Source organism: Pleurodeles waltl, unplaced genomic scaffold, assembly GCF_031143425.1.
Source record: "Pleurodeles waltl isolate 20211129_DDA unplaced genomic scaffold, aPleWal1.hap1.20221129 scaffold_54, whole genome shotgun sequence".
Taxonomy (NCBI): domain Eukaryota; kingdom Metazoa; phylum Chordata; class Amphibia; order Caudata; family Salamandridae; genus Pleurodeles; species Pleurodeles waltl.
Genome location: NW_027150248.1, coordinates 3,288,122 through 3,305,108, shown reverse-complemented (window position 1 = coordinate 3,305,108; position 16,987 = coordinate 3,288,122). Strand labels below are relative to the sequence as shown.

At 49.4% G+C, this 16,987-nt stretch overlaps 1 protein-coding gene across 1 annotated transcript in view; it reads right to left on the bottom strand.

Moving 5' to 3' along the window:
• Window positions 1–12,691: 12,691 nt before the first annotated feature.
• LOC138278704 (E3 ubiquitin-protein ligase TRIM58-like) overlaps window positions 12,692–16,987 on the bottom strand; it is a 56,027-nt gene continuing 51,731 nt past the window's right edge. The window contains exon 5 of the mRNA XM_069219278.1: window positions 12,692–13,749. Coding sequence (XP_069075379.1) covers window positions 13,241–13,749 — 509 coding nt within the window. The 3' untranslated portion in view covers window positions 12,692–13,240. The remainder of the gene's footprint in view (window positions 13,750–16,987) is intronic.

Below are 16,987 nucleotides of genomic sequence, written 5' to 3'. Positions count from 1 at the left end.
CGACTGCTGTGGCCATACCCAAGGAATCTAGAACAAGAATCAGCAGCGACTAGGATGTATTTGTATGCAGCATCAGGCTGTAAGGGACCACAATGGTCCAGGTACACACATTGTAGAGGTCTATTAAACACTAAGAGGGATGTTTGCGGTGGGTCTTTGATATTGGAGCTCTTTCTTTGCTGGCAAATGTTACAACAAAGGACATATTGCTTGGTCTGTTTGAATAGACCCGGCTACCAGAAGTGTTTTTGTAAAAGTGATATTGTGGCCACTACACCAGCATGAGCAGATGCCACACCCTCATGTGTTGCTTTGATGAGATTTGATCTATGGTCCTGGTTGGGTATCACTCGATCTCCTGCCCCAGTAGTTGTCGCAAAGGCAATATTCTGTGCCCTGATATGGTAGGAATATTTGGCAAGGTATGCTTTTGGAAGAATCTTGCCCTCACCTGAAGCTTCTGTGGCAACCTGAATTGCATTATCCAATCTTGTATGGGAAATTGTCACTTCAGCAACAGAAGTCATAGCTACTGCAGATTTGGCAGCTTCATCAGCCAAAGTATTTCCTACAATGTGCACTCCTACACGTTGATGGGCCAGTCTATGTACATACATGAGCATCTGGTAGCTTATCCTTAAGATCAGCCACCCTTCTCCACAGGGTTCTGGGATTTATGGTGTTCTCCTTTGAGTCTCTGAACCCGTTCAACTGCCAATGATTGACATAATCATTGTAGGACTGAACACACTAGTCTGAATCACACACAATCAATGTGAGCTGCTCTGGATCAGTATTTTCCAGTGCCAAGATAAGAGCTTTAAGCTCAGCCAGCTGTGCTGTGCAGTCCCACAGGGTCTGTGTGTAGGTATTTCGAGGGTGAAATACACCATCCTTCCTCACTCCGCTCACAGCTGCGTAAGCGGCTGACTATTGATATTTTGTACCTACAGCTGGTTGTGCTGAACCATCAGTGTAAATGACAGTTTGGTATCTGTCACGTGGCAGGATGTTAGTAGGTGTGGGGTACTCCTGTTTGTATTGGAGAAATTCTTGTGTTTGAAGTTTTGGGTCAAAAATGTAGTCAACATCAGTGGCAATCAGGGAGGTTGCCCATTGAATCCAGTTTGGATGTAGTGCTATAGTGTTGGAAACGCTAGCTTTGGTGACCACCTCTAAGACCGGCACCGGGGTAACAACAGTAATGAGTTTCCCTTTGGCAAGTGACCTCTCCTTAATGACAACCAACCGTACGACATTCAGAATCTTCTCTGTGGGTGCAAAATGATGTTCTGCGTTTGAGTACAAATGTGATTTGTATGCTGTGGGCACCGAGTCACCTTCATTAAAGGTGACATAGGTGAACCTGATGGCACGAGCAATTATTCTGATGACCAAATTTGTTTTGTTGTCATGTGTGTGTGTGTAAGTGTTTTGCTTCTAGCATATCATGCTGAATTTCTCTAACAATGCATGTTTTCATCTGTCTAGTGTTTGCTTGAGAAATCTGGACGAATTAAGGCCCATGTTTATACTTTTTGAAGCAGAACTGCGCAATCACAGTTTTGCGTCAAAAAGGATAGCGCCCGCTTGCGCCATTCCTGAGCACCAGCTGGGCGCCATATTCATTGAATGGTGCAAGCCAGCGCTAAGAATGTGGTAGTGTCAAAAGAAAAGACACTAGCCGGGTGGGGGTGGCTGTATGGGGGAAGAGTGTTTTGCACCAAAAAATGACACTAAGCTGGTTAGAGACAAAAAAAATGCCTCTAATCAGCCTACGCAGACCCATCCATACCACATGACTCCTATCTTATAAAAGACAGGAGTCATGCCCACCACCCCAATAGTCAGCAGTGGGGACTAGGGTCCCTGAGCATGGCCATTGCAGCCTGTGCATTGCAGGGGGGTCAATTTCAGGCCCCACAATGGCACTTTTGAAAAATATTAAAAATACTTACCTATACTTACCCTACTTTCCTGAGATGCCCCCTTCCATCCCCTGGTGTGGGTGGGGTGTTCCTGGGGCTTGGGGTGGGCACCTGTAGGCTCTTTCAATGGTGATCTACCATGGAAATGGGTCCACAGGTCCTCTAACACCTGCCCTGACCCAGGCATTAAGTAATAGCGCTTAGAAAGCTTAGCACCATTATTTAAAGCCGCCTCCCACCCTGAGTGATTTTAGCATGGGGGAATTAATATGGCGCTAAGGCCATAGCGTCAATTTTTGGTCGGGAACGCCTACCTTGCATCTCATTGATGCAAAATAGTTTCCCGCTACCAAAAAATGATGTAAACTCCAAAACTTTGAAGCTAGACAAGTCTAGCGCCAAAGTATAAATATGGAGTTAATTTTGCACCAAATTTGCGTCAAAGAAATGTATGCAGATTCAGCGCAAAAAAAGTATAAATATGCCCATAAGTCATAGAGTGGTTTTATGCGTCATGCATAATCTTGAATGTAAATTCTGCCAAAGTTAAAGTAATAACTTCATTTTCTTAATGTATTTGGTGGTTGATGCTGAGCGCATGCTCTTGTCTTCATCTGATAGCTTGTATCTAAGGAACAATACACTGAGAAAGGCTGTTTACTTTTCTTAAAATTGAATTTGACAAATGTCCCCTGGGCATGGCCATTAGGCACAGTGCCATGTCGGGTGGCCAAACTCTATTATGAGCCGGCGGCAATGTTGATGTGACTTTTTCACTGGGCCAGCGGACATGAGCAGCCCAGCAGAAAGGTCAAAATAGGGTGCCACCAATACCACCAGCACTGGCGGTATTGGGGCGCCTGCGGCTTCGGCAGTCTTTTTGCAAGACCGCCGAAGTCGTAGTGGGGGCCTATATAGTTTGATCAGTAAAACTTTAGGTTAGTGGGAAGGCTTTGGACATTTCTTGTAAAGTTACTGTCTGTAAATGGCACTGTGCCAACACATCATGCTTACGTAATATATTTATTAAAAGTGAGTGTTTAAACATAAACTGAGAAACAATCATGCCCTGATGGCAAAGCTATTAGTAAACTAAGAGGCAAGTCATGGATCTTGTGTACCGTATATGTGGGCTAGATTCTTATTTGACATAGAGAAAACGTTTAGTCTATTTAACAAAACAAAAGTGTTTTTTTGTACAGCAGAAATGCTGAACTCACAAATTTGAAGTTGCACTCTAAAATATTTGCATAGGATCACACAATTTGAGACCCGTTTCCGGGTCAAGTGCATTACAGTTGGGTCAAGTACATTATTTTAGTTACTCGACCTGCAGGTATTGTAAAAAAATTTTGATAATTTTTTTAGGCCTATCCTAAGGATATAGAATAGGCCATTTGACTTATTTGGCGGGGACCACCAAATTATGCATCAGGGTTGTCTGAATTACGTGGCAAATAAAGTAAAATTAATCATTACATTTTTACTGGTATTACTTAATTATTTTGTAGTTTGTAGATATAGTAATTCTGTCTAGGCAAAGATTTCACCTCATTAGTACCAGTTTAACAACCAAATACAGAAATAAGCAAGAAAGATGAATGGTTAACCTTTAGGAAGGGCCTTCCACTAAGGGCAAACACATGTGGCCACATTTAATCCGTTGGATTAGAAATCTGCATAATCTACAAAATCTGCATAATATGTGGCAGATGATGGATTATGTGGAAGATCCATAAATATGCAAAAAAAAAGCTGTGGTTACAGAATCTTTCAATTCCAGTGCGCCTGGAAATAGTAGCCTCTTTCTCTATAGAGAGGAACCTGAGAATATGGTAGTGTGGCCCCCTGCCAGATCATGTACTTTTTCTTTGAGCCAATTCCTCCACTTTCTTTCACCTACTTTCTCCTTTCCTTTTGTACCTGGTGAGTTAATCTCAACTTCTCCCTCTTGGACTCTCTGGCTTTCTCCCTTACATCAGTCTTAGTTTTCTGGAGAGTTCAGGGTATCAGTCAAACATATCCTACCTGAATGAATAACTAATGGAGTTAGTGACAGTGGTGCCCTTGAAATCCGAGGGGAGGGAGAATGTCTGTAGGAAACCTTGGAAAGCAAGTATGGGGGCACATCTGAGGTGTGTCTAAAATAGACTGACACCACAGCACTCCCTCCTGGGGTCCCTATCTTGTACCTTCCTCTTACACACAAAGGTGGTCATTAAGACTTCGGCGGTCCTGCCCCGCCACGCCGGCGGTGGCGGTAGGACCACCGTCAGACTGATGGTGCAGGACTGCCGAAATTATGACTGTGGCGATGAACGGGCTGCAACGGGCTGTACTGCCAGAGCGGTGGGACCGGCGGTCCACCTAACACCGCCGATGACATTTTGAGTCTCCTTTCCACCAGGGATTTCGTGGTGCCAACACCCCAACAAAATCCTTGTCGGAAAAGATACTGGCAACAGGAATTTGCATTCCTGTCACCAGTATACAACTCCAAACATGTCAGACCCTCCCCACACCCCCACCCCATCACGTCCCACCCGCCCTCCAAACAGCAAAGCCCCCAATCCCCGTAGTGACCCCCCAACCCAATCATGTGCCCCCGCAGACACGCACTCTCCCCCACCCCGATCCACATACACCCCCACCCCTCATTCATGCACAGAGACACTTACACACACCGACCCCCATTCAGGCACACAGATACTTACACACACACACACACATTCCATTCACGCACCCAACACTCAACACCCCCCTCCCCTGTAAGATGATCACCTTACCTGGTGGTCGCAGTGGTCGTCCAGGAGGGATCGGGGTCCATGGAGCCTGCTCCACCACCAGTGCCCCGCCAACAAAGCACCGCCACGCCGATTACAGTGTTGGCTGTTGGTGGCTCTCCGCCCAAATTGTGGCGGAGAGCACCCAGCAGTCATAATATGGCGGTCTGAAGACCGCTAACAGTGGCGGTTTACTGAATAAACCGCCAAAGTCATGATTTACCCCCAGGAAGCTTGTATCTGCTACTATACTGCGCAGTTAATGCTGTGTTTAAGTTGAAATTATTGTTCTGTTCAAGACAGATGGAGATAGAGATGGGACTTGTAGATATCCCACCACTTACTACCTAGTGTCAGACCATCTTCGGGGCCCCAGGGCAGACATGCTACTACCCGTGGTGAGTGTGGTTCTTTACCACTGCTGTCCTGGGGTCCCTCCTACGATGGCTCTGGAAAATGGGCAACCCTTAGCACACTTCTTCCCACGGTAGCAAGAGTGAGCAGTCACAGGCTTCTCAGGGACGTGGTGTAGCGGGGCTGAGACTCAGAAGTGAACAATCATCCATCACATGCAATAACATGATGTCCAGCCTGGTGCTTATCTTTTACATGAAAAGAAAGTACTTTAATGTCAAAGCAAAACGAAATACTATACAACACAATGAGAGCATAATATGGGTTTGTAATCAGTCGCATCTGATAGTTAACATGTTTGTATCCAGTTGCATCTGGTAGTGAAGAGGTACACCCTCTTCTTCTCTCTAGCATCCTTCCCTTTCTCCTGCTATAGTCAGGTTTCTGCCTCTACCGTTCCCAAAGCTTTATGGAGTAGGCAAGAGGCATAGGTGCAGATAACTCAAAGCAGTCTCGCTCAGTGACGGGCTGTAGCTGTATGGAAGAGGTAAGAATGAGGCACAGGTGTGGATAACTCAAAACAGTCTCACTCAGTGATGGGCCATGCTGTACGGAGGAGGCAAGAATGAGCGCAGGTGCGGACAACTCAAAGCGGTCTCACTCAGTGACAGGCCATAGCTGTACGGAGGAGGCAAGAATGAGGCATAGGTGTGGACAACTCAAAGCAGTCTCACTCAGTGACGGGCCATAGCTGTAGGAAGGAGGCAAGAATGAGGCATAGGTGTGGACAACTCAAAGCAGTCTCACTCAGTGATGAGCCATGCTGTACGGAGGAGACAAGAATGAGGCACAGATGCAGATAACTCAAAGTGGTCTCACTCAGTGAAGGGCCGGGAACCGGGCACACAAGTCAGTCATGACAGCCGTCAGCCAGCCATCAGGAAAACTACCAAAATCCAGGCTTACCAGGGGCCATGGTCGAGTGCTGGGCGGTTCGCTCACTGGAGCAAGGACGGAATCTCGAGCGGTGATCGCACAGGGATCACCTGTTGGTATCAGGTCATCTACCATGGCGTCCATCCTGGGGAACCACACCTTTTCATGCAAACAGGCCTTAGTCTTCGCTGTCCCCTGATGACCCTGGTAAGCTAATTCTACAACTCTAAGGTGTAGACTGCAGGGTATTACTGAGCGCTGGCCCTGGAGAGGAAGGCCTTCCGGGCTCACAGAGAGCTCCAGGCCTCACATTCCAAATCCACTGCATCGTCTTGCGCTCCTCAGAGTCAAAATCGTGCTTCTTGTCAAGGAAACATTTCCATGACCGATTGGCTCAACTGATGACTGCATCTCGTATTGAGGCGTCAGTGATCTCCGTCACCATCAGTGCTGTGGGACATGCTAGGTTCACAATCATGCTTATGAAACTCTCTGTCCCTCCATTCTCCGCCTCTTCTTCTACCTGCGAGCGTGGCCGCAACGGATGGCGTGATAAGTAATCCGCAGGATTGTTGACTACAGGCCATTAGACAATGTAAAACCGGTAGGGCTGAAGGACTACCGCCCACCTTTCAATTCTTGACGGGGCAATTCGGGCCGTGCCCGCAAAGAGGGATACCAGTGGTTTGTGGTTGGTAACCATCATAAATTTGTGCCCTCAAAAATACAAGTTGAAATGCTGACAGGCCCGTCGTATGGCCAGCGCTTCCAGCTCAATTTGCGCATACCGGGCCTCCGTTGCCGAGAGGGCCCTGTTGGCATAGGCCACTGGCGTCCACTGCTGGTGGCTCTGTCCTGCAGCAATAAGGCTCCGAGCCCAATGGGGCTGTAGTCCACCATGACTTCCGTTCTCTTGTGTGGGTGGAAGTATGCCATGACCACAGAGTCCAACAGTGAACTTTTGACTGCTTGGAACGCCTTGTCCACTTCTATGCCCCACTCCCAGGGTGTGTTGGCCTTCGTGAGCTGTTGAAGAGGTTCGGCAAGTGTGGCCAGATTGGGGATGAACCTTCTATAGTACGTTGCCATACCGAGGAAGCTTCTGACTTCAGTGGCGTTGCGAGGTAAGGCTGCTCCTTGGATGGCCTCTACTTTCTTGGGGTCAACCTTCAGAACTTCCCTTGAAAAGATGTAGCCAAAAAAGTCAATGGAGTTGTGGTACAAGGCGCTTTTCTTCCGGTGCAATGTTAGTCCTGCTTCCGCTAACCCCTGGAGAGTGGCTCTCAGCTGTTTTTGATGTTCCTCTAACGTGTTGGAGAAAATTAAGATGTCGTGACTTAGACTAATGACGCCGGTCAAACCGGACAGTGTCTCCCATATGGTATTGTGGAAGATCTGCATAGCCGAAGAGCCCTCAAAGCTAAGGCACTTGTAACGTCGCAGCACCACCTGGGTTGAGAATGTGGTGACATTACAGCTTTCTGTGGTTAGCTCCCGCTGATGGTATCCCGAGTATAGGTCCAACTTAGAGAACCACTGGGCCCTGTTAAGATCCACAACAATATTGTCCATGGTGGGTGTGATGTGGCGTTCTCAATTTATGGCAATGTTGGGAAGGCGCATGTCCACACACAGGCGAATGGTGTCAGGCTGCTTAGGCTTTGGGGCGATGACGAGTGGCGAAACCCAGGGTGTGGGGCCGGTCACCTTCTCTATGACCCCCCACTCCTCAGTTGTCTGTAGTTCACTCTCCACCTGGGGTCGTGAGTGGAAAGTCACCCGCCGGTGCCTTAGGGCAATGGGTCGTACTGCAGGATCAACATGTAACTGGAACTACTTTCCTTTCAGTTTTCCTAGCCCCTGAAACAACTCCGGGAAATGGGCCAGCATCGCCTCAGCCAGGGAGTCGTGGACTTGCCGGGCGAAAAACACTAGCTCCAGGTCTTCCACCGTGTGGCATCGGAGAAGGGTTCCTTTCTTGCCTTCCAACACATGGCATTTGGCACGTGTCGAACGGCGCTCACTACCAACAGTAACCTCTATCGACCCTCGCCGGGGTAACGGGTCCACGGCCCCTATAGGCATATATCTTGGTCCAGCATGGTGTGAGCTCTGGTGGGGGAGATATCTTGCTGTATTGTTCCACATCCATAATGTTTACCGACGCCCCAGTGTCTATGAGCACAGTCACTGTCGTGCCATTTACCGTTATGGTACACATAGGTGGTGGCCTCCACCTCTGGTCCAACCTGTCAGCAAACAAAACAACAAATATCTCCTTATCTCCATCATCCTCGTAGGGTTTGTTGCATGGGTATGCGTCCACCACCACCATCCCAGTGCCATCGTCTGGCGTAACTTGCTTTATTGCCGCCTTCCGGGCCAACGTGGTCACAGATCCGGGACACCTCCCTCGGAAAACTTTGGCAAAATCGTTGGGATTATCACATTTGGAGCAGTTCTTTCCCTTGGCAGGGCATACTCCTGGTATCCTGTGCTCTAGACCACAGCTACCGTACCCCTTTCCCTCCAGTCTCAGTGGCCGAGCCACATGCAGCTGATTGTAGCATCCTTGGACGGCGTCAACCCGTTCTTCATTTACTGGGCCCAATTTGGCCTGGCCTGGTGCCGGAGCAGATCGCGCTAGGGCTGCATCCATGTCCTCTGCGACTACTGGACAGTTTGTGTAACCTTGCAAGGATAAGTATTTCATCCAGCGATATGCCTGTATAACATCACGTTTGGGGAGGCACCGACAGACGTACAAGCTCAAACATACAGGCAGCAGCGGTATTCCTGAGCACCCTCTGACATCAGGGGGAGTGAAGACAGATGGGGATGCGCAGACAGACGGGAATGCGCAGACAGCTAGAACACCGGAAGAGAAATGCTTTTGCATTTCTCTTCTGACCGGGAGGTAGGGCGGGAGGGACAAGAAAGGAAAGTAAAGACCTTACCTTTCTTGTCTCTCACAGCATTTCTGCTGTTCAATCGCAATGCGATTGGGCAGCCAAAATGACCACTAGACACCAGGGAATTTATTTTTAGGTACTGTCAATAAGGGGAGCAGCCCCTTGGGCAAGGATCACTCCCTAGGGGTCCATATTATTTTTAGGCCATTTCTGCCGCCCCTGGTGGCAGATCGATCTAATATAATTAGGCCGATCTGCCCCCGGGGGCAGAAAGCCCCTAGACACCAGGGATAATTTTTTTGTTTTTATTTTTTCTTTAATGTGTGGGGAGCGACCCCTTAGGCAAGGGTCACTCCCCGGGGAGCCAAAATATTCTTAGGCCAATTCTGCCCCACCTGGGGGCAGAAACCACTAGACACCAGGGAATTTAATTTTTTTATCATGCTGACACTTAAGGGGAGCGGCCCCTTGGGCAAGGGTCGCTCCCTACGGGCCCATAATATTTTTAGCCCATTTCTGCCCGGCCCCACCAACCCCATGGGGGCAGATCGGCCTAACATAAGCCCCTAGACACCAGGGATATTTATTTTTTTTGGTTTATTTTAATTTTTTTATATGTGGGGAGTGACTCCTTAGGCAAGGGTCACCCCCCGGGGGGCCAAATTATTTTTAGGCCATTACTGCCCACAGGGGTGCAGAAACCACTAGACACCAGGGAATTTTTATTGTTTTTATAGTTACTCATAAGGGGAGTGGCCCCTTGGACAAGAGCCGCTCCCAAGGAGGGGCAAAACATTTTTAGGCCTTTTCTGCCCCCACAGTGGCAGATCGGCCTAATATAATTAGGACGATCTGCCCCCAGGGTGGGCAGAAAACCCCTAGACACATGGATAACTAATTTTTTTGTTTATTTTTTATTTTTTATATGTGGGGAGCCACCCCTTAGGCAAGGGTCACTCCTGGTGGGGCCTAATTACTTTTAGACCATTCCTTCCCTCCCCCCCCCAATTATTTTGGGTCTCGGTTTTCCGTTTGGGCCATGAGAGCTTGGTAACTCTCAAAAGTGTGCCACTTGGAATGTTGAGGGCTGCACTTTTTGGACTTTGGGACGCTGCCATTTAGAAACATCCACAACACCTAGACACATCTGAAAACTAAACATCTGGTTGATTCCAGGATAGTGTGCTTCACATACACCCCACACCATTTTCTTTCCCACAATGCCTTGCAAACCTCCAACTTTGCTGGGAATCACACATTTCTACTACATTTTTGTGATGGAACCTTCCGGAATCTGCAGGAATACACAACCTTCCTACCTCTCAACATTGTCTCATCTACACCGATAAAAATTATGCTGCACTTGTCAGACTACATTTTTTTTATTTCAAACTGCCTTTTTGGACCCGCTTTGGTTCCCCCTCGATTTCCACATGTTTTTGGCTCTTCCTTATCACAGGCACTTGGCCCACCTACACAAGTGAGGTATAATTTTTACCGAGAGACTGAGGGGAACATTGAGTGGTAGGAAATTCGTGCCGGTGGGGTGATCCCAAACAGAAATGTTGCAAAATTTAGATTTTTAAGCTAAATGTGAGGTTTGCTGAGGATTCTTGATAAGAAAACATTGGAGGATCCACACATGTCAAACCTCCCTGCACTCCCTCTAGTGTCTAGTTTTCAGAAATCTCTGGGTTTGGTAGGTTTTCCTAGATGGCTGCTGAATCCAGGAACAAAAACGCAGGTGCCCCCCCCACCAAAACAGGTAGTTTTGTATTTGATAATTTTGATGTGTCCAGATAGTGTTTTGGGGCATTTTCTGTCTCAAGACCTAGGAGTACCCACACAACTGAGGTACCATTTTTATCGGGAGACTTGGGGGAAATGCACAGTTCTGGTAGGTTTCCCTAGGTGCAGGCTGACATTGAAGCCAAAATCCACAGCTAGGCACTTTGCAAAAAGCAGCTCTGTTTGCTTTGGGAAAATGTGATGTGTCCACGTTGTGTTTTGGGGCATTTCCTGTCGCGGGCGCTAGGCCTACCCACACAAGTGAGGTACCATTTTTATCAGGACACTTGGGGGAACTCTGGGTGGAAGGAAATTTGCGTCTCCTCTCAGATTATGTTTTTTTGGGGGGAAAAATTTTGAAGTTTGCAAAGGATTCTGGGTAAAGGAACTTGGTGAGTGCCCCAGAAGCCAACCCATTCTGTAATCCCATAGGTGTCTAGTTTTCAGAAATGTCCTGGTTTGCTAGGTTTTCTTAGGTGCTGAATGAGCTAGAGGCCCAAATCCACAGGTAGGCACTTTGCAAAAAACACATCAAATTTCAATGTAAAAATGTGATGTGTCCATGTTACGTTTCCTATCGCAGGCACTTGGCCTACCCACACAAGTGAGGTACCATTTTTATCAGGAGACTTGTGGGAAAACAGAATGGAAGAACAAGTGTTATTGGCCTTTGTCTTATTCAACATTTTTTCTTTCCAAATGTAAGACAGTGTGTAAAAAAGACATCTATTTGAGAAATGCCCTGTAATTCACATGCTAGTATGGGACCCCGGAATTCAGAGATGTGCAAATAACCACTGCTTCTCTACACCTTGTCATGGCCCATTTTGGAAATAGAAAGGATTTCTTGATACCTATTTTTCAATCTTTATATTTCAGCAAATGAATTGATGTACGCCCGGTATAGAATAAAAACCCATTGCGAGGTGCAGCTCATTTTTTGGCTCTGGGTACCTAGGGTTATTGATGAACCGACAAGCCCAATATATCTCCGCAACCAGAAGAGTCCAGCAGAAGTAACAGTATATTGCTTTAAAAAATCTAACATCGCAGAAAAAAGTTACAGAGTAAAATGTGGAGAAAAACAGTTGTTATTTTGGACGTCAATTTTATTATTTTTTATTTATGTTGTTATTTCTGTATGAAAACACTGTAGGATCTACACAAATGACCCCTAGGTGAATTATAAATTTTGTCTACATTAAAATGAGGTATATGTCCCAGTAAAATGCCACAATTGGGTTGAAAAATTGTGTTTTCTGATTCAAGTCTGCCTGTTCCTGAAAGCTGGGAAGATGGTTATTTTAGCACCGCGAACCCTTTGTTGATGCCATTTTCATGGAAAAAAACATGAGCCCTCTTCTGCAGCCCTTTTTTTCCTTATTTCAAAAAACGAAATTTTTGCTGCATTTTGGCAAATTTCTTGGTCTCCTTCAGGGGAACCACAAAGTCTGGGTACCTCTAGAATCCCTGGGATGTGGGGAAAAAAGGACTCAAATTTGGCTTGTGTAGCTTATGTGGACAAAAGGTTATGAGGGCCTAAAAGCGAAGAGCCCCAAATAGACGAAAAAATCCCTGGCACCTGAGAAGGAAAAGGCCTGGCAGCGAAGGGGTTAAAGATTGGCAGCGAAGGGGTTAAACATTGGCAGCGAAGGGGTTAAACACTGGCAGCGATGGGGTTAAACACCTCGTGCGCAACACCGCGCTGGGGGAGCGGAGACGGACGCACGAGCTGAAACATGCAGGAAGCAGCTGAATGAAAGAGCCCCCTCTGACGTATGGGGTGCAGATTCGGACGGGGGAGCGTCAAGAGGCACCTCCAGGGTGCAGAACCGCGGGCCGGCACTAGGCGTCGCTACTGCAGCCGGGGCTGGAGGCCTCTCAGCGCTACACTCACAGGGTTATCACCTGGCGGGCTTTATACCGGCAGCAGTGGTATTTTACTGTCCCTATCGGTGCAAAAACTGGAAAAAAACACCCTCAGCCGGTATTTGTTCTCATCACTCAGACTTTATTTAAGCAGTAAATGTCAGGAGACGGCGCTTTATAACGCGCTCTGCAGCTCCCTGAAGCCCCGAGTGATAACTGCACAGGAAGCGCCTGTTACACTGAGCGCAGACACTTCATACAAAGCGCTGCCTGAGAGTCTCGCGTGGGCCGAGCAGGGTCTGTAGGAGGAGGAGGGGGATCCGCAGGCATCGGGGACACGGGGCAAAGCGCTGCAGCGCAGTCTCTAGGCGCTAGGGACACACACATGTACTTATAGGCCTCTCATGGGGGGGTGTTGGGGGGCAAGCTTCTACCCCATGCGGGGGTCTATCAGTACCTGGAAGTAGGGGTGCAGCCCCCCCGGAGAAGAGGGGTGCAGGCAGGCTGATTTATCACTCAGGGTGCGGGGCTGTCCCTGGCTGCATCAAGAAACAGGGGTGCAGCCCCAGTGAGGGGTGGTTGGTACCACGGGACAGAGGAAATCCAACAGTGGGGGCAGGGTCAGTGTATCTCTCTCTGCCCTATTATTGACCCCCCCGGGGGGGCTCAGTTACACCAGGCGCAGGACTGCCCCTGCCGCAACCAGGAAGTAGGGGTGCAGCCCCCCGGTGAAGGAGTCATTGAAGGTGTAGAGATGCTCCCAGGTGTCTGCGTTGTACACGGACAGCCGCCCCCCCTCATAGTCCAGGTACACCCCCAGCTTCAGGGGGCGTTGACGGGTGCGCAGGAGGGTCTGAGGGGAGGTGAGAGCCCAGTACTGACCATCACCCCACTGCCACACACCCCAGACCCCCCCCTCAGGGGAATCTTTGATACGCCCCTCCCTTCTCACGGACTCTTGTGCGACCCCCACTGACCACCCCCCCTCCCGCAACGGCTGCACCTCCCAGTAATGTCTCCCTGAGGTGAACCCCTCCCGCCCCAGCACACAGGGAAACCCAGTGAATCTCTTGGGGTTGTCCGGCCGGGGCTGCGGTATGCCTGTCCATCCCACACGTCTCCCGTCCTCAGAGAGGGTCAGACTTCTATGAGCTGTGTCTGGATCCAGAGTCACTAGCACTGGAGAGAGAGGAGAAAGAGATAATGACACACTGTGTGACCTCAGGCGTATCACTGACCAGCCCAGAGACCCCAGTACTGCAGAGAGAGGAGAGAGAGGTAATGACACACTGTGTGACCTCAGGCGTATCACTACCTAGAGACCCCAGCACTGGAGAGAGAGGTAATGACACACTGTGTGACCTCAGGCGTATCACTACCCAGAGACCCCAGCACTACAGAGAGAGGAGAGAGAGGTAATGACGTACTGTGTGACCTCAGGCATATCCCTACCCAGAGACCCCCAACACTGCAGAGAGGAGAGAGAGGTAATGACACGCTGTGTGACCTCAGGCATATCACTACCCAGAGACCCCCAGCACTGCAGAGAGAGGGGAGAGAGGTAATGATGTACTGTGTGACCCCTAGGCATATCACTGTCCAGAGACCCCAGCACTTCTGAGAGGAGAGAGAGTTAATGACACACTGTGTGACGTCAGGCATAACACTACCCATAGACCCCCAGCACTGCAGAGAGGAGAGAGAGGTAATGACACACTGTGTGACCTCAGGCATATCACTACCCAGAGACCCCAGCACTGCAGAGAGGAGAGAGGTAATAACATGCTGTGTGACCTCAAGCATATCACTACCCAGATACCCCCAGCGCTGCAGAGAGAGGAGAGAGAGGTAATGATGTACTGTGTGACCTCAGGCATATCACTGCCTAGAGACCCCAGCACTGCAGAGAGAGGGGAGAGAGGTAATGATGCACTGTGTGACCTCAGGCATATCACTACCCAGAGACCCCAGCACTGCAGAGAGGAGAGAGAGGTAATGACACACTCTGTGACCTCAGGCATATCACTTCCCAGAGACCCCAGCACTGCAGAGAGAGGGGAGAGAGGTAATGACACGCTGTGTGACCTCAGGCATATCACTACCCGGAGACCCCCAGACCTGCAGAGAGAGGAGAGAGAGGTAATGACGCACTGTGTGACCTCAGGCATATCACTACCCAGAGACCCCCAGCACTGCAGAGAGAGGGGAGAGAGGTAATGATGTACTGTGTGACCCCCAGGCATATCACTGTCCAGAGACCCCAGCACTTCTGAGAGGAGAGAGAGGTGATGGGACACTGTGTGACCTCAAGCATATCACTACCCAGAGACCCCCAGCACTACAGAGAGAGGGGAGAGAGGTAATGATGTACTGTGTGACCTCAGGCATATCACTGTCCAGCCCAGAGACCCCAGCCTTGAAGAGAGTGGGGTAATCACACACTGTGTGACCTCAGGCATATCACTACCCAGAGACCCCCAGCTTTGCAGAGAGAGGAAAGAGAGGTAATGAGGTACTGTGTGACCTCAGGCATATCACTACCAAGAGACGCCCAGCACTGCAGAGAGAGGGGAGAGAGGTAATGATGTACTGTGTGACCTCAGGCATATCACTACCCAGAGACCCCCAGCACTACAGAGAGAGGGGAGAGAGGTAATGATGTACTGTGTGTCCTCAGGCATATCACTGCCCAGAGACCCCAGCATTGCAGAGAGAGGGGCGAGAGGTAATGACGCACTGTGTGACCTCAGGCATATCACTACCCAGAGACCCCAGCACTGCAGAGAGGAGAGAGAGGTAATGACACACTCTGTAACCTCAGGCATATCACTACCCAGAGACCCCAGCACTGCAGAGAGAGGGGAGAGAGGTAATGACACGCTGTGTGACCTCAGGCATATCACTACCCAGAGACCCCCAGAGCTGCAGAGAGAGGAGAGAGAGGTAATGACGTACTGTGTGACCTCAGGCATATCCCTACCGAGAGACCCCCAACACTGCAGAGAGGAGAGAGAGGTAATGACACGCTGTGTGACCTCAGGCATATCACTACCCAGAGACCCCCAGCACTGCAGAGAGAGGGGAGAGAGGTAATGATGTACTGTGTGACCCCTAGACATATCACTGTCCAGAGACCCCAGCACTTCTGAGAGGAGAGAGAGGTGATGGCACACTGTGTGACCTCAAGCATATCACTACCCAGAGACCCCCAGCACTACAGAGAGAGGGGAGAGAGGTAATGATGTACTGTGTGACCTCAGGCATATCACTGTCCAGCCCAGAGACCCCAGCCTTGAAGAGAGAGGGGTAATCACACACTGTGTGACCTCAGGCATATCACTACCCAGAGACCCCCAGCGCTGCAGAGAAAGGAAAGAGAGGTAATGAGGTACAGTGTGACCTCAGGCATATCACTACCAAGAGACGCCCAGCACTGCAGAGAGAGGGAAGAGAGGTAATGATGTACTGTGTGACCTCAGGCATATCACTACCCAGAGACCCCCAGCACTACAGAGAGAGGGGAAAGAGGTAATGATGTACTGTGTGACCTCAGGCATATCACTGCCCAGAGACCCCAGCACTGAAGAGAGGAGAGAGAGGTAATGACACGCTGTGTGACCTCAGGCATATCACTACCCAGAGACCCTCAGAGCTGCAGAGAGAGGAGACAGAGGTAATGACGCACTGTGTGACCTCAGGCATATCACTACCCAGAGACCCCAGCACTGCAGAGAGAGGAGAGAGAGGTAATGACACGCTGTGTGACCTCAGGCATATCACTACCCAGAGACCCCAAGAGCTGCAGAGAGGGAGAGAGAGGTAATGACGCACTGTGAGACCTCAGGCATATCACTACCCAGAGACCCCCAACACTGCAGAGAGGAGAGAGAGGTAATGACACGCTGTGTGACCTCAGGCATATCACTACCCAGAGACCCCCAGCACTGCAGAGAGAGGTAAGAGAGGTAATGATGTACTGTGTGACCTCAGGCATATGACTGTCCAGCCCAGAGACCCCAGCACTGAAGAGAGAGTGGTAATGACACACTGTGTGACCTCAGACATATCACTACCCAGAGACCCCCAGCGCTGCAGAGAGAGGAAAGAGAGGTAATGAGGTACTGTGTGACCTCGGGCATATCACTACCCAGAGACCCCCAGCACTGCAGAGAGAGGGGAGAGAGGTAATGATGTACTGTGTGACCTCAGGAACATCACTGTCCACAGACCCCAGCACTTCTGAGAGGAGAGAGAGTTAATGACACACTGTGTGACCTCAGGCATATTACTACCCAGAGACCCCCAGCAATGCAGAGAGAGGGGAGCGAGGTAATGATGTACTGTGTGACCTCAGGCATATCACTGTCCAGAGACCCCAGCACTTCTGAGAGGAGAGAGAGGTAATGGCCCACTGTGT